Source organism: Tachyglossus aculeatus, chromosome 1 (assembly GCF_015852505.1).
Source record: "Tachyglossus aculeatus isolate mTacAcu1 chromosome 1, mTacAcu1.pri, whole genome shotgun sequence".
Lineage (NCBI taxonomy): Eukaryota > Metazoa > Chordata > Mammalia > Monotremata > Tachyglossidae > Tachyglossus > Tachyglossus aculeatus.
Window position 1 is genome coordinate 136,648,989 of NC_052066.1, and position 18,234 is coordinate 136,667,222.

Consider the following 18,234-nt stretch of genomic DNA (forward strand, 5'->3'; position numbering starts at 1 on the left):
GTGAGCGTAAATACGATTGATGATGTGAGCAGAAAAGGGGCCGAGCTGAACCCTCGCATTCAAATCAAGCGTATTTATTAAGCACTTACTGTGGGCAGAGCACTGTACTAAACGCTTGGGGGAGTACAATACAGTCCTCACTCCCGAGGGGGCGGGAGGGGGGAATCTCTAAGCGCACCGTGAGCGGAAAAGTGGCCGCGCTGACCCCACACGTTCAAATTAATCCTATTTATTAAGCGTGTACTCTGTGCAGAGCACTGTACTAAACGCTTGGGAAAGTACAATGCAGCAACAAAGAGTGATAACCCCTGCCCAAGTGCATACTATGTGCAAAGCACTGTTCTAAGTGCTGGGTAAGGTACAAGGTGATCAGGTTGTCCCACATGGGGCTCACAGTCTTAATCCCCATTTTGCAGATGAGGTAACTGAGGCACAGAGAAATGAAGTGACTTGCCCAAGGTCACACAGCAGACAAGTGGCAGAGCTGGGATTAGAACCCACATCCTCTGACTCCCAAGCCAGTGCTCCTTCCACTGAGCCACACTACTTCTCATTATGAGCCATGAAGCTGAAGAGACAGAACTGGATTTAGACAAAGAGTCGTAGCGTTCATCCCACTGTTCAACTGAATTAATTCAACCCTTCCTTAGTTCATCGCCTTCCAAGGGGAAGGTATTGCTTGCCGAACAAGTTATCTTAGCTTTCAGGGTGTATAATGTAGCCCCTCCGCTTTGACTCCAAAAGAGTCTATGGGGCAAGAAATCTCTGGAATGTTCAGAAATGTCCAAGAAGCTATAACAGGTGCTCAATTTCTACTTCAAATACCTTACTCACCTCAACCAACTTCCTTATGTGCTTGTTGATGATGGTTGGGTCAGGCTTCGGAATCACTCCGGACGCCCAGTCGAGGGGCACAACGGGCTTGTTGGGGGTAGTGGGCGAGGTAGGCTGCTGGTGGACAAAGCACAAAGATATCAACCTTCACTGCAACGTGAAAGACCAGTTGGAGCACCTAATACAGTGCTTGGCATGATAAATCCTCAACAAATATCATCCATTGATTTGTTCCTCTGCAAGAAACCTGGAAAACATGAGCCTTGGGGAAGCAGCGTTGCTCAGTGGAAAAGAGCACGGGCTTTGGATCAGAGGTCATGGGTTCAAATCCCGGCTCCGCCAATTGTCAGTTCTGTGACTTTGGGCAAGCCACTTAACTTCTCTGTGCCTCAGTTAACTCATCTGTAAAATGGGGATTAAGACTGTGAGCCCTCCGTGGGACAACCTGATCACCTTGTAACTTCCCCAGAGTTTAGAACAGTGCTTTGCACATAGTAAGCTCTTAATAAATGCCATCATTATTATTATTATTGGGAAAAAGACAGACTATTACAGGAGAGAGCCTCACAGGGCAGGTGGGTGAAGGTTATTTAACTAATGATGTTGGGGGCGGATAGAGAGGGTCAAAATATGGAGATAAGACTGGCCCCTTCTAACCTATAGAAGCAGGCAGGAATTTATAGCTTTATTTGAGATAACATCCTCTCTGTCAGAGATCCAACATTCTACCATAGCTCAAGATACTCGTAAATCTCCAAAGCCTGATCCCAAACAGTGGCATCCCAGGACAGAAAGGGAGAAAAGAAAAGATGTTCTGAACCCTTTACACCTTACTTGTGCAAACATATGATTCACAGAGAACTTCTTGAGTTTGGAAGAACATTTTTTAAAAAATGGTATTTGTTAAGCGCTATGTGCCAGGCACTATAAGTGCTGGGTTAGATACAAGATAATCAGGTTGGACTCAGTCTTTGTCTCACATGGGGCTCCCCATCTTAATCCCCATTTTATAGATGAGGTAACTGAGGTACAGAGAAGTTTAGTGACTTGCCTTAGGTCAGATAGCAGACAATGACAGAGGCAGGATTAGAACACAAGTAGTCTGCATGGCATAGTGGATAGAGAGTCAGAAGGCCATGGGTTCTAATCCCAGATCGACCACTTGTCTGCTGTTCGACCTTGGGCAAGTCACTTCACTTCTCTGTACTTCAGATGCCTCATCTGTAAAATGGGGTTTGAGACTGTGAGCTTTACATGGGACAGGGACCTTGTCCAACCAATTAGCTTGTATCCTTTCCTGCTCTTAGTACAGTGCCTGGCAGATAGTAAGCACTTTAAACTGTCATTGTTATTATTATCTGAATCCCGAGCCCATACTCTTTCCACTAGGCTACACTGCTTTTGTTGGTATCAGTCTAAATTTATCCCTGCTAGGGATATAAGGTGGAGTTTGGAGGCAAGGTTGGGGAGAAGTTGTTCAATAAGAGAAAATTCATTGAAAGGGATTTCCCATCACAAGAAGGGAAAGGGGCAGGGATGGAAGTCCAGTTCTGAGCTTGGGTATCTCGTTGGAACCTGTGGCCATGGGGAAATGCACAGAGAAAAGCAGCTTGGCCTAGAGAAACAGCATGGCCTAGTAGCTAGAGTATGGGCTGGAAGACAGAAGGACCTGGGTTCTAATCCCAGCTTTGCCACTTGTCTGCTATGTACCAAGCACTGTATTAAGCACTGGGGTAAATCTGAGATAATCAGATCAGACATAGTCCCAGCCCAGTCTAAGAAGGATAACAGATATTTAATCCCCATTTTAAATAATGAGGAAACCAAGGCACAGAGACGTTAGGTGACTCGCTGATGGTCACACAGGGCAAGTGTCTGAGCCAGGACTAGAAGACAGGTCCTCTGACTCACAAGCCCTTGCTCTTTCCACTAGGCCATGCTGCTCCGCAGCGTGAACAGTGTGGAGTCCACATTCCCACTCTGGTTTGACATGGGTGCTAACGCAGTCACAACAGCGTCGTAGATGGACTCTCCCAACAGACTGACAGATGACCCAACTGTCTTGAGTGTTCAGGCCTGAGAACCTAAGCAAAGGAATCGCTTGTAATACTAATGGTTTGGATAGTGCCACTTGCCTTCTCTCTTTTCTGTAAACACCCTATTGGTAGGGATCATGTCTTACCCTTCTATTGAGCCCAAGGGCTTAATACAGGGCTCTGCACACAGTAAGCGCTCAAGAGATACTACTGATAGACCGACGCACCATCGGGGATTTCTTGACACAGCAAATCCCAAAAACTATCCACATCCAGAAGGCTAACAGCTTTGTTTGGCTAACAGCTTTGCTTGGGCAGGGTTATGGGAAAGTTTAAACTAGAGATGGCCAAGCCTGGTAAAAAAAAATATGTTTAAAACTACATTTCAATTTAATTTAGAGTGCCTCTTTAGTTCCCAATTTTGCTGTGGACTTTTTCTAGTCAAACTTTCACTTTTAGCAAAAAGCTCCCATAAGGCAAGGAGACCCTTAGTGAATCTCCACAAAAACAGAAGTGGCAAGAGTTCAAAACATTTTTGCATATTTCCAACTTTTCCTCTTCCATAACCCCTGCCCAAATTATGGTATTTGTTTAAGTGCTTACCATATGCCAAGTACTGTACTGAGCTCAGGGGTGGATACAAGCAAATCGAGTTGGACAGAGTCCCTGTCCCATGTGGGGCTCACAGTCTCAATCCCCATTTTACTGATGAGGTAACTGAGGCCCAGAGAAGTGAAGTGACTTGCCCAAGGTCACACAGCAGACAAGTGGAGGAGCCTGTGTAAACTCACTGAACTAAATTTCTGGGAGAGTATAACAAAAGCAAAACTCATGTTCCTTGCCCTCTAGGAGCTTAAAATATAAAGGAGCAGACAGAAAGACACAAATTCTTTTCAAATAGTAGTAGGGGGATTCAATCAATCAATCAATCGTATTTATTGAGCGCTTAATGTATGCAGAGCACTGTACTAAGTGCTTGGGAAGTACAAGTTGGCAACATATAGAGACGGTCCCTACTCAACAGTGGGCTCACAGTCTAGAAGGGGGAGACAGAGATCAAAACAAAACATATTAACAAAATAAAATAAATAGAATAAATATGTACAAGTAAAATAAATAAATAGAGTTATAAATACGTGCAAACATATATACATATATACAGGTGCTGTGGGGAAGGGAAGGAGGTAAGTCGGGGGGATGGAGAGGGGGGAGGAGGGGAAGGGGTGGGGGAGAGAATAAGGACAAATTTCGTGGAAACTTGAGTATTAGGATGAAATTGAAAAATAGTTGAATAAATTAGATTGACAATAGAATTCCTATTTTTTATACTGATGTATATAGAAATAATAATAATAATCATGACAATTATAATGTAAGGCAGCCATAAGTGCTTAGTTCAGTGCTCTGCACACTTGTGTGCAGTAAATTCCACTGATTGTGATAATAATAATTGTGTAATTTGTTAAGTGCTTACTAGATGCCGAGCACCGTACTCAGCTTTAAGGCAGATGTAAGATAATCAGGTAAGATACAGTCCCTGTCCCACAAGCGGCTCACAGTCTAAGGGAGAGGAAGTGGAGGTTTTGAATTCCTATTTCACAGATGGGGAATCTGAGGTCCAGAGAAGTTAAATTACTTGCCCAAGTTCACATAACAGGAAAGGGGCAGTACTGAGGCTAGGCATGATTACATGAAACTGTTGGGAATGATAAAAATCGGGCTGGTGCCAATTAATCTGGTGCCCTCTGTTTGATCCTGAGAAGCAGTGTGGCTTAGTGGATGGAACATGGGCCTGAGACTCAGAAGAACCTGGATTTTAATCCCAGCTCTGCAACATGTTTGCTGGGTGACCTTGAGCAAGTCACTTCACTTCTCTGGGACTCAGTTACCTCATCTGTAAAATGGGGATTAAGAGTTTGAGCCCCATGAGAGACAGGGACTGTGTCCAATCTGATTAACTTGTATCTAAGCCACTGCTTCACACATAGTAAGTGCTTAACAAGTACCATAAGAATAATAATAATTATGATATTATTATTATTAATTGGGGACTCAAAGGAACTCAAGAGAATTATGAAGACCTCTATGAAGCTAAGTATAACTCAAATAATAAGGGTGCATATGTGGAATATTAGCATAAGACTGCCCTACATCATGTGACAGTGCTACAGAATAGCAGAAGGGGGGTTTCTTTTTTAGAAACTGGAGACCTCATTCTATTAAGATAGTAACTGTCTTAGCTCTCCAGGGGTGAATCCCTTACAAAATCCTCATTTTTGCGTGGTAAAAGTTTGCTATATTTCACCATCTGTTCACAAAATACTCAAAATTCAGCCCAACCGCATAAGGAAGAGCTGCTCTGGTGGACTGAGTCAAAGCTGTCAGTAGAGAACTTTTGGGAACTATCATGGTGGTTATTAAAGTAGAAAAGAAGTAAGTTTTACATTGAAACTATGAAAATCCCCTCTTAACCATTCAGTGAAAAATAAGAATCTTCTCACTGAGACCATTCATTGCAAATCTGAAACATGGACCGATTCAAATGGAACAAGTAAGGAGCCACGATAGGCAACAGCAGTGTGGTCTAGTGGAAGGAGCACAGGCCTGGGAACCAGAAGATCGGGGTTCTAATCCCAGGTTGTCTGCTGACCATGGGAAAGCACTTAGTGCAGTGCCTGGCACATAATAAGTGCTTAAGAAATAGCATTTGAAAACAAAAACAAAAAAGCAGCAACCCTATGCATGTACTAGAGATGGCCTGCTACCTTCATCCTGCTTGCCGTTTGCTTTTACCATCACCATGGATACTGCCTGCAGGGACTTACTGCGGCACTGAGCCCCACCCTGTTGCTCTCTCCATCCCACCTGTTTGGATGTGGAGAGACCAACATCACCAGCAGCAATTCCTCCTCCTCCCCAAACCCGTCTAGACCACTTGGGCAGGGAATGGGTCTGTTTGTTATTATATTGTACTCTCCCAAGCACTTAGTACCATGCTCTGCACACAGTAAGCGTTCAATAAATATGATTGACTGGCTTCCTCCTCCTCCTCCTCCCGGAAGCACCCCTAATCCCATATTCCTGACACCTCCACATTCCTAGCACTTAAACATAAATGGTATTTGTTAAGCATTACTATTTGCCAGGCTCTGTACTAAGCACTGGGGTGGATGCATCTATCTGCTTATTTATTCCTTTTGTTGTTGAGTGTGTTTTTTTTAGTGGTACTTGTTAGAAGTCTCCCCCTTCTAGACTGTGATCCCACTGTTGGGTAGGGACTGTCTCTACATGTTGCCAACCTGTACTTCCCAAGCGCTTAGTACAGTGCTCTGCACACAGTAAGCGCTCAATAAATACGATTGATTGATTAAGTGCTTACTATGTGCAGGCAGTGTTCCAAATACTGTGGTACATACAAAGTAAACACGTCGGATACAGTCCATGTCCCACATGCGGCTCACAGTCTTAATCTGTGTGGGGAAGCAGTGTGGCTCAGTGGAAAGAGCTTAGGCTTGGGAGTCAGAGGTCATGGGTTCTAATCCCGGCTCTACCACTTGTCAGCTGTGTGACTTTGGGCAAGTCACTTAACTTCTCTGGGCCTCAGTTACCTCATCTGTAAAATGGGGATTAAGACTGAGAGCCCCACGTGGGACAACCTGATCACCTTATATCCTCCCCAGCATTTAGAACAGTGCTTTGCACATAGTAATCACTTAACAAATGTCATTATTATTATTAATTCCCATTTTACAGATGAGGTAACTGAGGCACAGAGAAGTGATTTGCCCAAGGTCCCACAACAGACAAGCTGCAGAGCCGGGATTAGAACCCAGGTCCTTCTGTCTCCCAGGCCCATGCTGCTTTACACGTTGTGTATTCTTTTCCTAGTTGTGTCTGTTTTCCTTTTTTGCTGCCACTATGTGTGGATACTACCTGTGTCTGCCCGTGTCCACCATTGGATTGCGAGCTCTTTGAAGGCAGAGTCCACGTCTTCAACTTTTATTGTATGCTCTTTTGCGACTACTACAGTGATCTGCATCTAGTACAGTGCTCTGAATCCAGTAGATTCTGAATTAATAGTGATGATGATAAAGACGATGGATAAATGGCATAGACAGAAACGAAAGCTTCCAAAGGCATGCAGAAAGTGCTCAATAAATATGATTGACTGACCGACTGCCGAAATGAAGCAGATGGGCGGGCACCAATGCCATTCTTGCTGCACCCTAACCTACAGCTTAGGTCACTCTGCCTTCATAATAATAATAATGGCATTTGTTAAGCGCTTACTATGTGCCAAGCACTGTTCTAAGCGCTGGGGGAGATACAAGGTAATCAGGTTGTCCCACATGGGGCTCACAGTCTTCATCCCCATTTTACGGATGAGGGAACTAAGACACAGAGAAGTGAAGTGACTTGCTCAAAGTCACACAGCTGACAAGTGGCAGAGACGGGATGAGAACTCATGACCTCTGACTCCCAAGCCCAGGCTCTTTCCACTGAGCCACGCTGCTTCATGAGATCCGACAGGGATAACAGTGGGAAATTATTCTGGAGTCTCTGGATGCGAGTTAGAAATCTGAATATCATGAGTGAGGGAATCAGCACAGCCTTAGAGAAGAGCAAAATGGCATCCTCCCCGCTTCTGAAAAACACAGTACCCTACCGATTTCGAATTCCTGGGTTCCAGCACCAATGAGAGTTTGTAGATATCATCTTCTGTGTGATAGAGGTCCAGAGAAAGCTAGGGAAGAAATTAAGAGGAAAAAAAAAGAAACAATGATTTTAGATCACCAGCTGTGGGAGGAAACGTCATTTTAATCATTCTGTTCATTTTTTTCTCCCAAAAGAGGGATATTTAAGGTGTATCAACCAATGATATTTATTAACCCTGACTTACCCTTAATGCTGCAGCAGGTGCTTTTCAAGGTATTTTAAGACAATACCAGTGTCTCCTCAAGATGTTTCCCTCAAGCTCTCCACATCAATGGGAAGGATAAATAATTATTATAATAATAATGATAATGATTGTGGTATTTCATTCATTCAATCATATTTATTGAGTGCTTACTGTGTGCAGAACACTGTACTAAGCGCTTGGGAAGTACAAGTCGGCAACACATAGAGACGGTACCTACCCAACAACGGGCTCACAGTCTGTTAAGGGCTTATTATGTGCAAGCCCAGGACTAAGTGCTGGGGTCAGTATTAATCAATCAATCAATCAATCATATTTATTGAGTGCTTACTGTGTGCAGAGCACTGTACTAAGCGCTTGGGAAGTACAAGTTGGCAACCTATAGAGACAGTCCCTACCCAACAGTGGGCTCACAGTCTAAAAGACTAATAGAGCCCATGCTCTATTAAGAAGCAGCATGGCTCAGTGGAAAGACCACAGGCTTGGGAGTCAGAGGTCACGGGTTCTAATCCCAGCTCCGCCACTTGTCAGCTGTGTGACTTTGGATAAGTCACTTAACTTCTCTATGCCTCAGTTCCCTTATCTGTAAAATGGGGATTAAGACTGTGAGCCCCAGTGGTACAACCTTGATTACTTTGTATCCCCCTAGCGCTTAGAACAGTGCTTGGTACATAGTAAGCGCTTAATACCAACATTATTATTATTATTAATCAGGCTGGACACAGTCCCTGCCCCACACAGGGCTCATAGTCGAAGGGGGAGGGAGAACAGGTAGTAAATCCCATTTTACACTTAGGGAATCTGGGGCCAAGAGATGTTGACTTGCCTAAGACCTCACAGCAGGGAAGTGGTGGAATCAGGATTAGAACCCAGGTCTCCTAACTTCTAGATCTGTGATCTTTCCAGTAGACTATGCTGCCTCTCCCCTACTCAGGATCTCACCTGGAGAGTTTCCAGTACTCTACCAGTCTCAGCTACTATAGGAAGAGTCAAGTAGAGGCATACCCATTCTATTCCTAGCTTGGGCAGTGGCTATCAAGGGGAAGGCAATCTGCTAAAGTCAAAACTCTCCTGTGCTGGGCATCAGTGGCAAGGGAGAGAGCCGAGGCTGAGGACTCAAGTTTACTGCGCAGAAGAAGGCAATGGTAAACCGCTTCCGTATTTTTACCAAGAAAATTCTATGGACACACTACCAGAATGATTGCAGATGGAGATAGGGCGTTCTGGGAGCGATGTGTCCATGGAGTCGCCATGGGTCGGAGATGACTTGACAGCATGACAAGACAATACAATGCTGCCTCTCACCTTCAGTCAATGGGCAGAAGACTGAGCAAATCAGGGCCAGCTTCAGACAGGAAGAGAGGGAGTCAGCCTCCTCACAGGGTGGCCCCTTATGGAGGGAGGTGGCTGCAGGAGTGGAGACACTGAACATTGAAAATTTTTTCATCTTCCTTTGCTAAAGTCTTAATAATAATAATAATAACTGTGGTATTTGTTAAGCACTATGTGCCAAGCATTGGTGTGGATACAAGCAAATCAGGTTGGACACAATCCCTGTCCCATGTGGGGCTCACAGTCTCAATCCCCATTTTACAGATGAGGTAACTAAGGCCCAGAGAAGTCAAGTGACTTGCTCAAGATCACACAGCAGAGATGCAGCAGAGCCGTGATTAGAATCCATGACCTTCTGGCTCCCAGGTTCATGCTCCATCCACTAAGCCATGCTGTTCCTCTAGGACCTAGGCAGGGAACACCATGGTTCTGGACCAATGTGGGGTGCAGGCAGGGAGGGGTCCCTTCAGAGAAATGTTTTAGGTTCAGGGGCTCCCAGCGTACACTACAGTCTCCCTCTGGCCTGGAACTCCCTTCCCTTTAGCCAACAGACTACACTTTTCCCATCTTCAAAGTCTTATTAAAATCACATCTCCTCCAAGAGCTCTTCACTAAGCCCTCGTTTCCCCTATTCCCTTTCTCTTTTACGTCACCCTTGCACATGGATTTGTATCCTTCATTCACCCCACTCTCCGTCCGACAGCCCTTATGTAATAATAATAATGATGGTATTTGTTAAGCGCTTACTATGTGCCAAGCACTGTTCTAAGCGCTGGGGGAGATACAAGGTAATCAGGTTGTCCCACGTGGGGCTCACATTCTTAATCCCCATTTTAATTAATCAATTGTATTTACTGAGCGCTTACTGTGTGCAAAGCACCATACTAAGCGCTTGGGAAGTACAAGTTGGCAACATATAGAGACGGTCCCTACCCAACAACAGACGAGGGAACTGAGGCACAGAGAAGTTAAGTGACTTGCCCAAAGTCACACAGCTAAGTGCCAGAGCCGGGATTAGAACCCACGACCTCTGACTCCTAAGCCTGTGCTCTTTCCACTGAACCACACTGTACGTAGCCATGGTTTATTTTAATGCCTATCTTCCCCTGTAGGCTGTAAACTCCAAGGGGGAAGGGAACACATGCACCAACTCTGTTACACTGTACTCTCCCATGTGCTTACTTATCACAGTGCTTTGCACAAAGTAAGCTCTCAATAAATACCACCGATTGATTGATTGGCATCATATGGGATGGGAAGAGGTGACAAATTTTCCACCACCTTGGGACAAGCCAGACGTCTGAAGCCGGTTCTACCTCAAATAAAGCGAGATTAAAGGGCAAGCCAGGCTTCAGACCCAGTAGTGTGGATCAGGCTCAAAAAAAAGTTAAGATGTTTTCTCACCCATCATCAGCTAATTTAGAACTGCAGGATCCTGCTGAATAAGTGGAGTTTAGCCTCAAAATAATGAATAATTCTACCCAGGCAATGCTTGTTCTTAGGTTGTCTGGTTAAAAACAAATGCCTACATGAACGAACTTCACTGACCCATTATGTGACTGCTTTTTATTGAACTGTAAAGTGCAGGGACTTTCCAGCTATTTGCATATACTCAGATCGATAAAACTAAACAGTTAGACCTAAAAATACTGGGGAACTTGAAGCAGCAGACTTTGTAATGCCCGGTGAATAGAACGGTGACTGATCTCTGGAAAGTTCCTGGTTATTAATGAGCGATGGCTACAGGAGAAAGTGTGTCCTTTGGGGCTGTTCTTTCTTTGCAGCAGAAAAAACGGTTCAGCTTCTGCCAGGCAACGGCTTTTGGTCCAACCTTTGTTTAAGAACCAGGTGGCACAGCATTGGGTAGATGGGTTAAATGCCAGCGAATGCTGAGCCAACCTACAGAGCCCGAGGATCCCCACTGATGGTGGAGGGAGAAGGATTACGTCAGCTCTCGCTGGCATGAACTGGGGTGGAGAGGAGGTGGGGGTTGTTGAAAGGGAGATGTGCAGAAGCAGCGTAGTAGAGAGAGCCCAGGCCTAGGAGTCGGAAGGATCTGGGTTCTAGTAATCCCAGCTCCGCCGTTTGTCTGCTGTGTGACCTTCAAGTCACTTCACTTCTCTGGGCCTCAGTTACCTCATCTGTAAAATGAGGTATTAAAACCGAGCCCCATGTGGAACAGGGACTGTGTCCAACCTGATTAACTTGCATCTATCCCAGTGCTTATTCATTCATTCAATCATATTTATTGAGCACTTACTGTGTGCAGAGCACTGTACTAAGCTCTTGGGAAGTACAAGTTGGCAACATATAGAGATGGTCCCTGCCCAACAACGGGCTTATGAGTGCTTGACACATAGTAAGTGCTTAACAAGTGACATAATAATAATAATAATAATAATAATGATGATTCCTTCTTCTCCATGAACCCCAAAGGACTGCATGGAGTGGTCACCCCTAAGCCCTGAGCCCCAGAGAACAGTTGGGGAGGGGGCATGGCTGGGATGAGGTCAGAGCCTACTCTCCCTCCGCCCACGCCCTCCCCCCTGCCAGACTCCCACCCCGCAAGAGGGTGTAGACAAAGTGTGCACACCCAGCTGGCCAATGTCAGCCTCTCCCCTGCCATCTAAGTCATAATATGATGGTTTTATTTTTCCTAAGCATTTGCACATGCCTATAATGGGTAAGTGAAGATCGTTCACTTCCCCGTTTGTTTTCACCCAGTGAGAGAGTAGTCACACAACCCAAACCCTAGCATTATCTAGACTGTGAGCATTTCTAGACTGTGAGCCTGTCGTTGGGTAGGGGCCGTCTTTCTGTGTTGCCGGCTTGTACTTCCCAAGTGCTTGGTACAGTGCTCTGCATATATTAAGTGCTCAATAAATACAATTGAATGAATGAATGATCTGGTTAGATTTATTCATCCCTGGTGCATGGCTAGAAGCTCTAAAACCTGTATTTATGCTCACATGGTCTCTGTGAGGTAGGGGGAGGGAAGTATTCATTCACTCACTCATTAAGGCATTCAATAGTATTTACTGAGCACTTAATTCATGTAAAGCACTGTACTAAGTGCTTGGGAGAGTACAGTAGAAGAATAGACACATTCCCGGCCCCCAGCAAGCAGCATCGTTTTCTTAGTTTTACAGATGAGGAAACTGAGATCCTGTGAAGTGACTTGCCCAAAGTTAGGCAAAAGCCAGTGGCAGAATTGGCACTACAATTGGAACTGGAGAAGCAGCGTGATCTAGTGGAAAGAGCACAGGTCTGGAAGTCTGAGGACCTGAGTTCTAATCCCCGTGAGAGAGTAGTTACTCTGTCCAACATGATTATTTTGTATCTGTCCCAGAGCTCAGTACGGTGCTTGATATGTAGTAAGTGCTTAACAAATACCATTCTTCTTATTATTAAGTGCTATGTGCCAACCATTGTATTAAGCGCTGGGGTAGGAAACATACCCTATTCCACATGGAGCTCATAGTCTTAATTCCCATTTTACAGATGGGGTAACTGAGGCATGGAGAAGTTAAGCGAATTGGCCAAGGTCCCCAGGTGGGCAAGTGGTGGGGCTGGGACAATGTGGCACTTTTTGCAAAGGAAACAATCAAAGGCTCACGCACAAGGTGGTAACACCTTTTGTTCCATTTGTCAAATTACACACGAAAAGAAAAACAAATTGGACTCGAAATAACTTTAATATTTCAAGTTCCGCTCCACCTTCGGAGAAGGGTTGAAGGAAATCAGAAAACAGACTGGATTATATTTAACTCCCTTTTTGCAAATTATCATCCTCTTGGACAATGGAACAATGCTTACGCATGGAATTTTTAAGAGTAGAATTCTGCACTTTAAAAAGCAAATAGAGTCGGGCTTTATAAGACCTATCAGTGAAAGCAGTAAAAGGAAGTCTGAGCCAACCTCATGTATCACTTCTGAATTTCTCTTTATTGACATTCTTGCTTTGTTTCCTATTTGGGTCCCTTCCTTTGTCTCAACGTCCCACTTCCTCATATTTGAGTTGAAAAGACCGTGCATACCTGTGAACTTGCTGAGAAAAACAGAACTCTCACCTAAAGCCCCAGATCCATGAAAGATGATTATCTCTTAGAAAAACTGAATAATAGGGAGAATTTAGGGAGGGTGTCAAATCCCGGCTCTGCTACTGGTCAGTTGAGTGACTTTGGGCAAGTAACTTAACTTTTCTGTGCCTCAATTACCTCATCTGTAAAATGGGGATTAAGACTGTAAGCCCCAGTTGGGACAACCTGATTACCTTGCATCTACCCTAGTGCTTAGAACAGTGCTTGGCATATAGTAAGCACTTAACAAATACCAAAAAAAAAAAAAAGATACAGGATAACTGGTCACCATACTGTTCTCCATTAATGGTGGATTTTGAGTAACCACAGGTAGGAGGAAAGTTTATACTCAGAAGACACAGGGCATTTTCCTGCTTTCTAGGAGGCGTCTTAAATGAAAGTTTTTTATTTTCATCCCTTGAACTGGACAGGCCTGCTACTGCTACTAATACTCTCTCCCAAGTGGTTAGTATCTGCAATTTATTTATATTGTCTGTCTCCTCCTCTACATTGTAAACTCACTGTGGGCATGGAATGCGTCTTGGTCCCTACCAAGGGCTTAGTACAGTGCTCTGCACACAGTAAGTGCTCGATAAGTACGATTGACTGGCTAGTACAGTGCTCTACACATAGTAAGCTCTCAATAAATACCATGGATGATGAAGATCTAGGTCCTGCCCTGACCCATCTAGGCATACCCTTACCCCCTCAGCCCCCAACTGTGGCAAAGAGGGAGGAGCAGGGGGTGAGAATCCCGCTGGAACAATGGATTGTCTAATTCTGCTCTGGAATTATAATGGAGGAAGACAATGGGTCATTAATCTTTCCATTGCACTCAATAAAGTACGCACTCAATAAATACCACTGACTGATTTACATTGCTCTGAGGTGGGAGACCCATTTTAATTATAAATTCCATAACTGCTGTTTAACTGTGAAGTGGATTATCCATGCCAATGTTTTAGAAAAGATTTATTTCCAATATCTAGAGCTAATTATTCATTCATTCAATAGTATTTATTGAGTGCTTACTGTGTGCATAACACTGTACTAAGTGCTTACACTGAGCAACATTTTAAATTGATCTAGAGAATCAAACAATGAATCAATCATATTTTTCGAGCACTGGCTGTGTGCAGAACACTGTACTAAGCACTTGGGTGACTACAATATAACTGAGTTGGTAGATATGTTCCCTGCCCACAATGAGCTTACAGTCTAGAAGGGGAGATAGACATTAATATAAATGAATACTTTACAGATATGTACCTAAGTTTTGTGGGGTCAGGGAGCGGAGGTGAATAAAGGGAGCAAATAGGGTGATGCTGAAGTGATTAGGAGAAGAGAAAATGAGGATTTAGTTGGGGAGGGCCTCTTGGAGGAAATGTGCCTTCAGTAAGGCTTTGAAGGTGACATGAGTAATTATCTGTTGCATCTGAGGAGGGAGGGCATTCCAGGGCAGAGGCAGGGAGTGGGTGAGAGGCTGGTAGTGAGACAAGATTCATTCATTCAATCGTATTTATTGAACACTTACTGTGTGCAGGCCACTGTACTAAGCGCTTGAGGTACTGAGAGTAGGTTGGCACCAGAGGAGTGAAATGTGTGGGCTGACTTGTAGTAGGAGAGCAGTGAGGTAAGGTAGGAAGGGGCAAGGTGATTGAATACTTAAAAGCTGATAAGTTTCTGTTTGATGTGAAGGTGGATGTGCAACCACTGGAGGTTTCTGAAGAGTGGGGAAACATGGATTGAACAGTTTTGTAGAAAAATGATCCAGGCAGCAGAGTGAAATATGGACTGGACAGGGGAGGGACAGGAGGCAGGGAGGTCAGCAGGGAGGCTGACACAGCAATTAAGTCAGGACAGGAAAAGTGATTGGATTAATGTGGTAGCAAATTGGGATAGTGATGAAAGGGCAGATTTTAGCAATGTTGTGAAGGTTGAGCTGACAGGATTCAGTGACAGATTGAAGGATGGTGGTGCTGTCGGCATTAATGGGAAAAATCAGCGGGGAGGACGAGTTTTGGGTGGGAAGATAAGGAGTTCTGTTTTGGAAATGTTAAGTTTGAGGTGAAGCAGCGCATCCAAGTAGAGATGGCTTGAAGGCAGGAGGAGATGAGAGACTGCAGAGAGGGAGAGAGATCCAGGCTGGAGATGTAGATTGGGGAATTAACTGCATAGGGATGGTAGTTGATCTATGGGAGTGAATGAGGTCTCCAAGGGGGTGAGTGTAGTTGGAGAGTAGCAGGAAACCAAGAACTAAATCTTGAGGGACCCCCACAGTTAGGGGGTGGGACGCAGTGGAGGAGCCCACTAAGGAGACTGAGAATGAGTGGCCAGAGAGATAGAAGAAGAACCAGGAGAGGACAGTGTTGATGAAGATGAAGTTGGATCACGTTTCCAGGAGAAGGGGGTGGTCGACAGCATTGAAGGCAGCAGAGAGGTTGAGGATGGTTAGGGTTAGGGAGAGGCCATCGGATTTGGCAAGAAAGAGAATAAATCAATACATTTGTGTCCCAAATGATAGAACACCAATATTTTGAAACTACATACACTAAATAGAACTTTTACTTATATCTGTGATTTTCTTTCATTCATTCAATCATATTTATTGAGTGCTTACTGTGTGCAGAGCACTGTACTAAGTGTTTGGGAAGTACTATAATAATAATAATAATAATAATAATAATAATAATAATGTTGGTATTTGTTAAGCACCTACTATGTGCCAAGCACTGTTCTAAGCGCTGGGGGGTGGGGGGGGTTACAAGGTAATCAAGGTTGTCCCAGGTGGGCCTCACAGTCTTCACCCCCACTTTACAGATGAGGGAACTGAGGTCCAGAGAAGTTAAGTGACTGTCCAAAGTCATACAGCTGACAAGTGGCAAAGCCGGGATTAGAACCCACAACCTCTGACTCCCAAGCCCGGGCTCTTTCCACTGAGCCACGTTGCTTCTCGAGTCGACAACATATAGAGGTGGTCCCTACCCAACAACGGGCTCATAATCTAGAAGATTTTAAATGATCTGTGTTCTCTGGTTATCTGGCAGGGCTGGATTGGAGTTAAAGAAAGCAGATAATCTATAGTTTTGGGGAAAACAGTGCTTCCCTACAAGTCCTCTGGACTACAAGCTCATTTCTAGTCTGTAAACTCATTATAGGCAGAGAATGTGTCTGCTATTTCTGTTGTAGAATTCTCTAGAATTTGTACGATAGAAATTGTAAAGTTTGGGAGTAGAACTCTCCCTAGCGCTTAGTACAGTGTTCTGTACATAGTAAGCGCTCCATAAATATCATTGATTAACTGAAGTTAAATGACTTGTCCAATAAAAATACAGGTCCCCTAACTTCCAGGTTGAAGCTCACAGCCTTGGCTTTCCTTGCATCTCAAATGCCATAGCTAGAGGCAATCACTGTGGGAGCAGTGTGTCCTAGTGGAAAGAGCATTAGTCCTCTAGACTATGAGCTCGTTGAGGGCAGGGAATGTGTCTGTTTATTGTTATACCTTACTCTCCCAAACAGTACTGTGCTTTGCACACAGAAAGCGCTCAATAAATACGACTGAATTGAATAAATGAAGAGCATGGGCCTCGGAGTCAGAGGACCTGGTTTCTGATCCTGGCTCCATCACTTGTCTGCTGTGATCTTCAACAAAATTCTTACCTTCTCTGTGCCTCAGTTTCCTCGTGTTTAAAATGAAGGTTATATCCTAGTCCCTCTACTTAGACTGTGAGCCTCATGTGGGACAGGGACTGAGTGTAATCTGTATATCTCTTACTCTGGGTGCCACTAGAAGTGCTCTTTGTAGGCAGGGAATGTGTCTGTTGTTCTTTTGTACCCTCCCAAGTGCTTAGTACAGTGCTTTGCACACAGTAAGCACTCAATAAATACGATTGAATGAGTGAACACTGGCATTTGGGAGAAATGGTCTTTTTAGCAAGTACTCCAGTCAGCATCATCATCATCAATCGTATTTATTGAGCGCTTACTATGTACAGAGCACTGTACTAAGCGCTTGGGAAGTACAAATTGGCAACATAAGGTGCAGTCCAGTGCACCTTCATAAGGTGACCAGAGGGAGTGCAAAGCACAGCCCAGGATAATATGCTTGAAATACTGAAATACGGAATGAATCAATCAGTGCTATTTATTGAGTGTTTACTGTGTGTAGGGCATTGTACTAAGTTTTGGGAAAGTACAATTCAACAGAATTAGTAGGCATGTTTCCTGCGTGTAGAGCACTGTACTAAGTGTTTGGGAGAATACAATATAACAGAGTTGGTAGACATGTTACCTGCCCACAAGGAGCTTACAGTCTAGAGGAGGAGTTTACCAAAGATTGTAGAGTTATATGGGGAAGAGAGAGGCTTGGAGAGGTTCAACATCTCCTATTTTGGTTCTAAATCATGTCCAGATGACTGGAGCTGAGTCTTTTCTAGGTAGGTACAACCCTGAGAGGGTTTGCAACAGTAAACCCAGTAAACAGTGAACAGTTCTTTAGAATATGGAAAGCAGTATGGTCTAAAGTGGATAAAGCACAGGCCTGACAGTCAGAGATCCTAGGGTTCTAATCTCGGCTCCACCACTTGCGTGCTGTGTGACCTTGGGCAAATCACTTAACTTCTCTATGCTTCAGTTTCCTCAACTGCAAAGTGGGAATTCAATAAAACCGTTCTCCTTTCTTTTTGACTGTGAGCCCCATGTGGCACAGGGATTTCTCACACTTCTGCTGGACATTGTTCCCTGATTTGGCCTCAGAGTTTGGTTGGATGAGAACTGGGAAAGAGAATCTCAGAACAGACGAGGTCAGCACAGCCTGTGCTGGGCCCACAACAGGTTTCCTCCCACCTCGCCAACAAGAGCCACCGACCCAGAAAACGCTCATGGAAAACAAAGGTTGGAGCTGGAGTGTGGATGCCCCAGGGGTGCTGGGAACCGGATTTGTGGCTGCCACTCGACTAAACATTTACTTGGCCCATGATTTAGCTCGGCAGGTGCGTTCATTGGGTTCCCACCCAGCCAGATTTTAGCCTTGTGG

At 44.4% G+C, this 18,234-nt stretch overlaps 1 protein-coding gene across 3 annotated transcripts in view; it reads right to left on the bottom strand.

Moving 5' to 3' along the window:
* RASGRP3 (RAS guanyl releasing protein 3) overlaps positions 1–18,234 on the bottom strand; it is a 67,713-nt gene that overhangs the window by 30,029 nt on the left and 19,450 nt on the right. For 2 of the 3 annotated variants that reach the window (XM_038744471.1, XM_038744469.1), the window contains exons 9-10: positions 7,537–7,614; positions 835–951 (exon numbers count right to left, since the gene is read on the bottom strand). In XM_038744471.1, coding sequence (XP_038600399.1) covers positions 835–951; positions 7,537–7,614 — 195 coding nt within the window. The remainder of the gene's footprint in view (positions 1–834; positions 952–7,536; positions 7,615–18,234) is intronic. The other variant, XM_038744470.1, reaches the window with a different exon arrangement.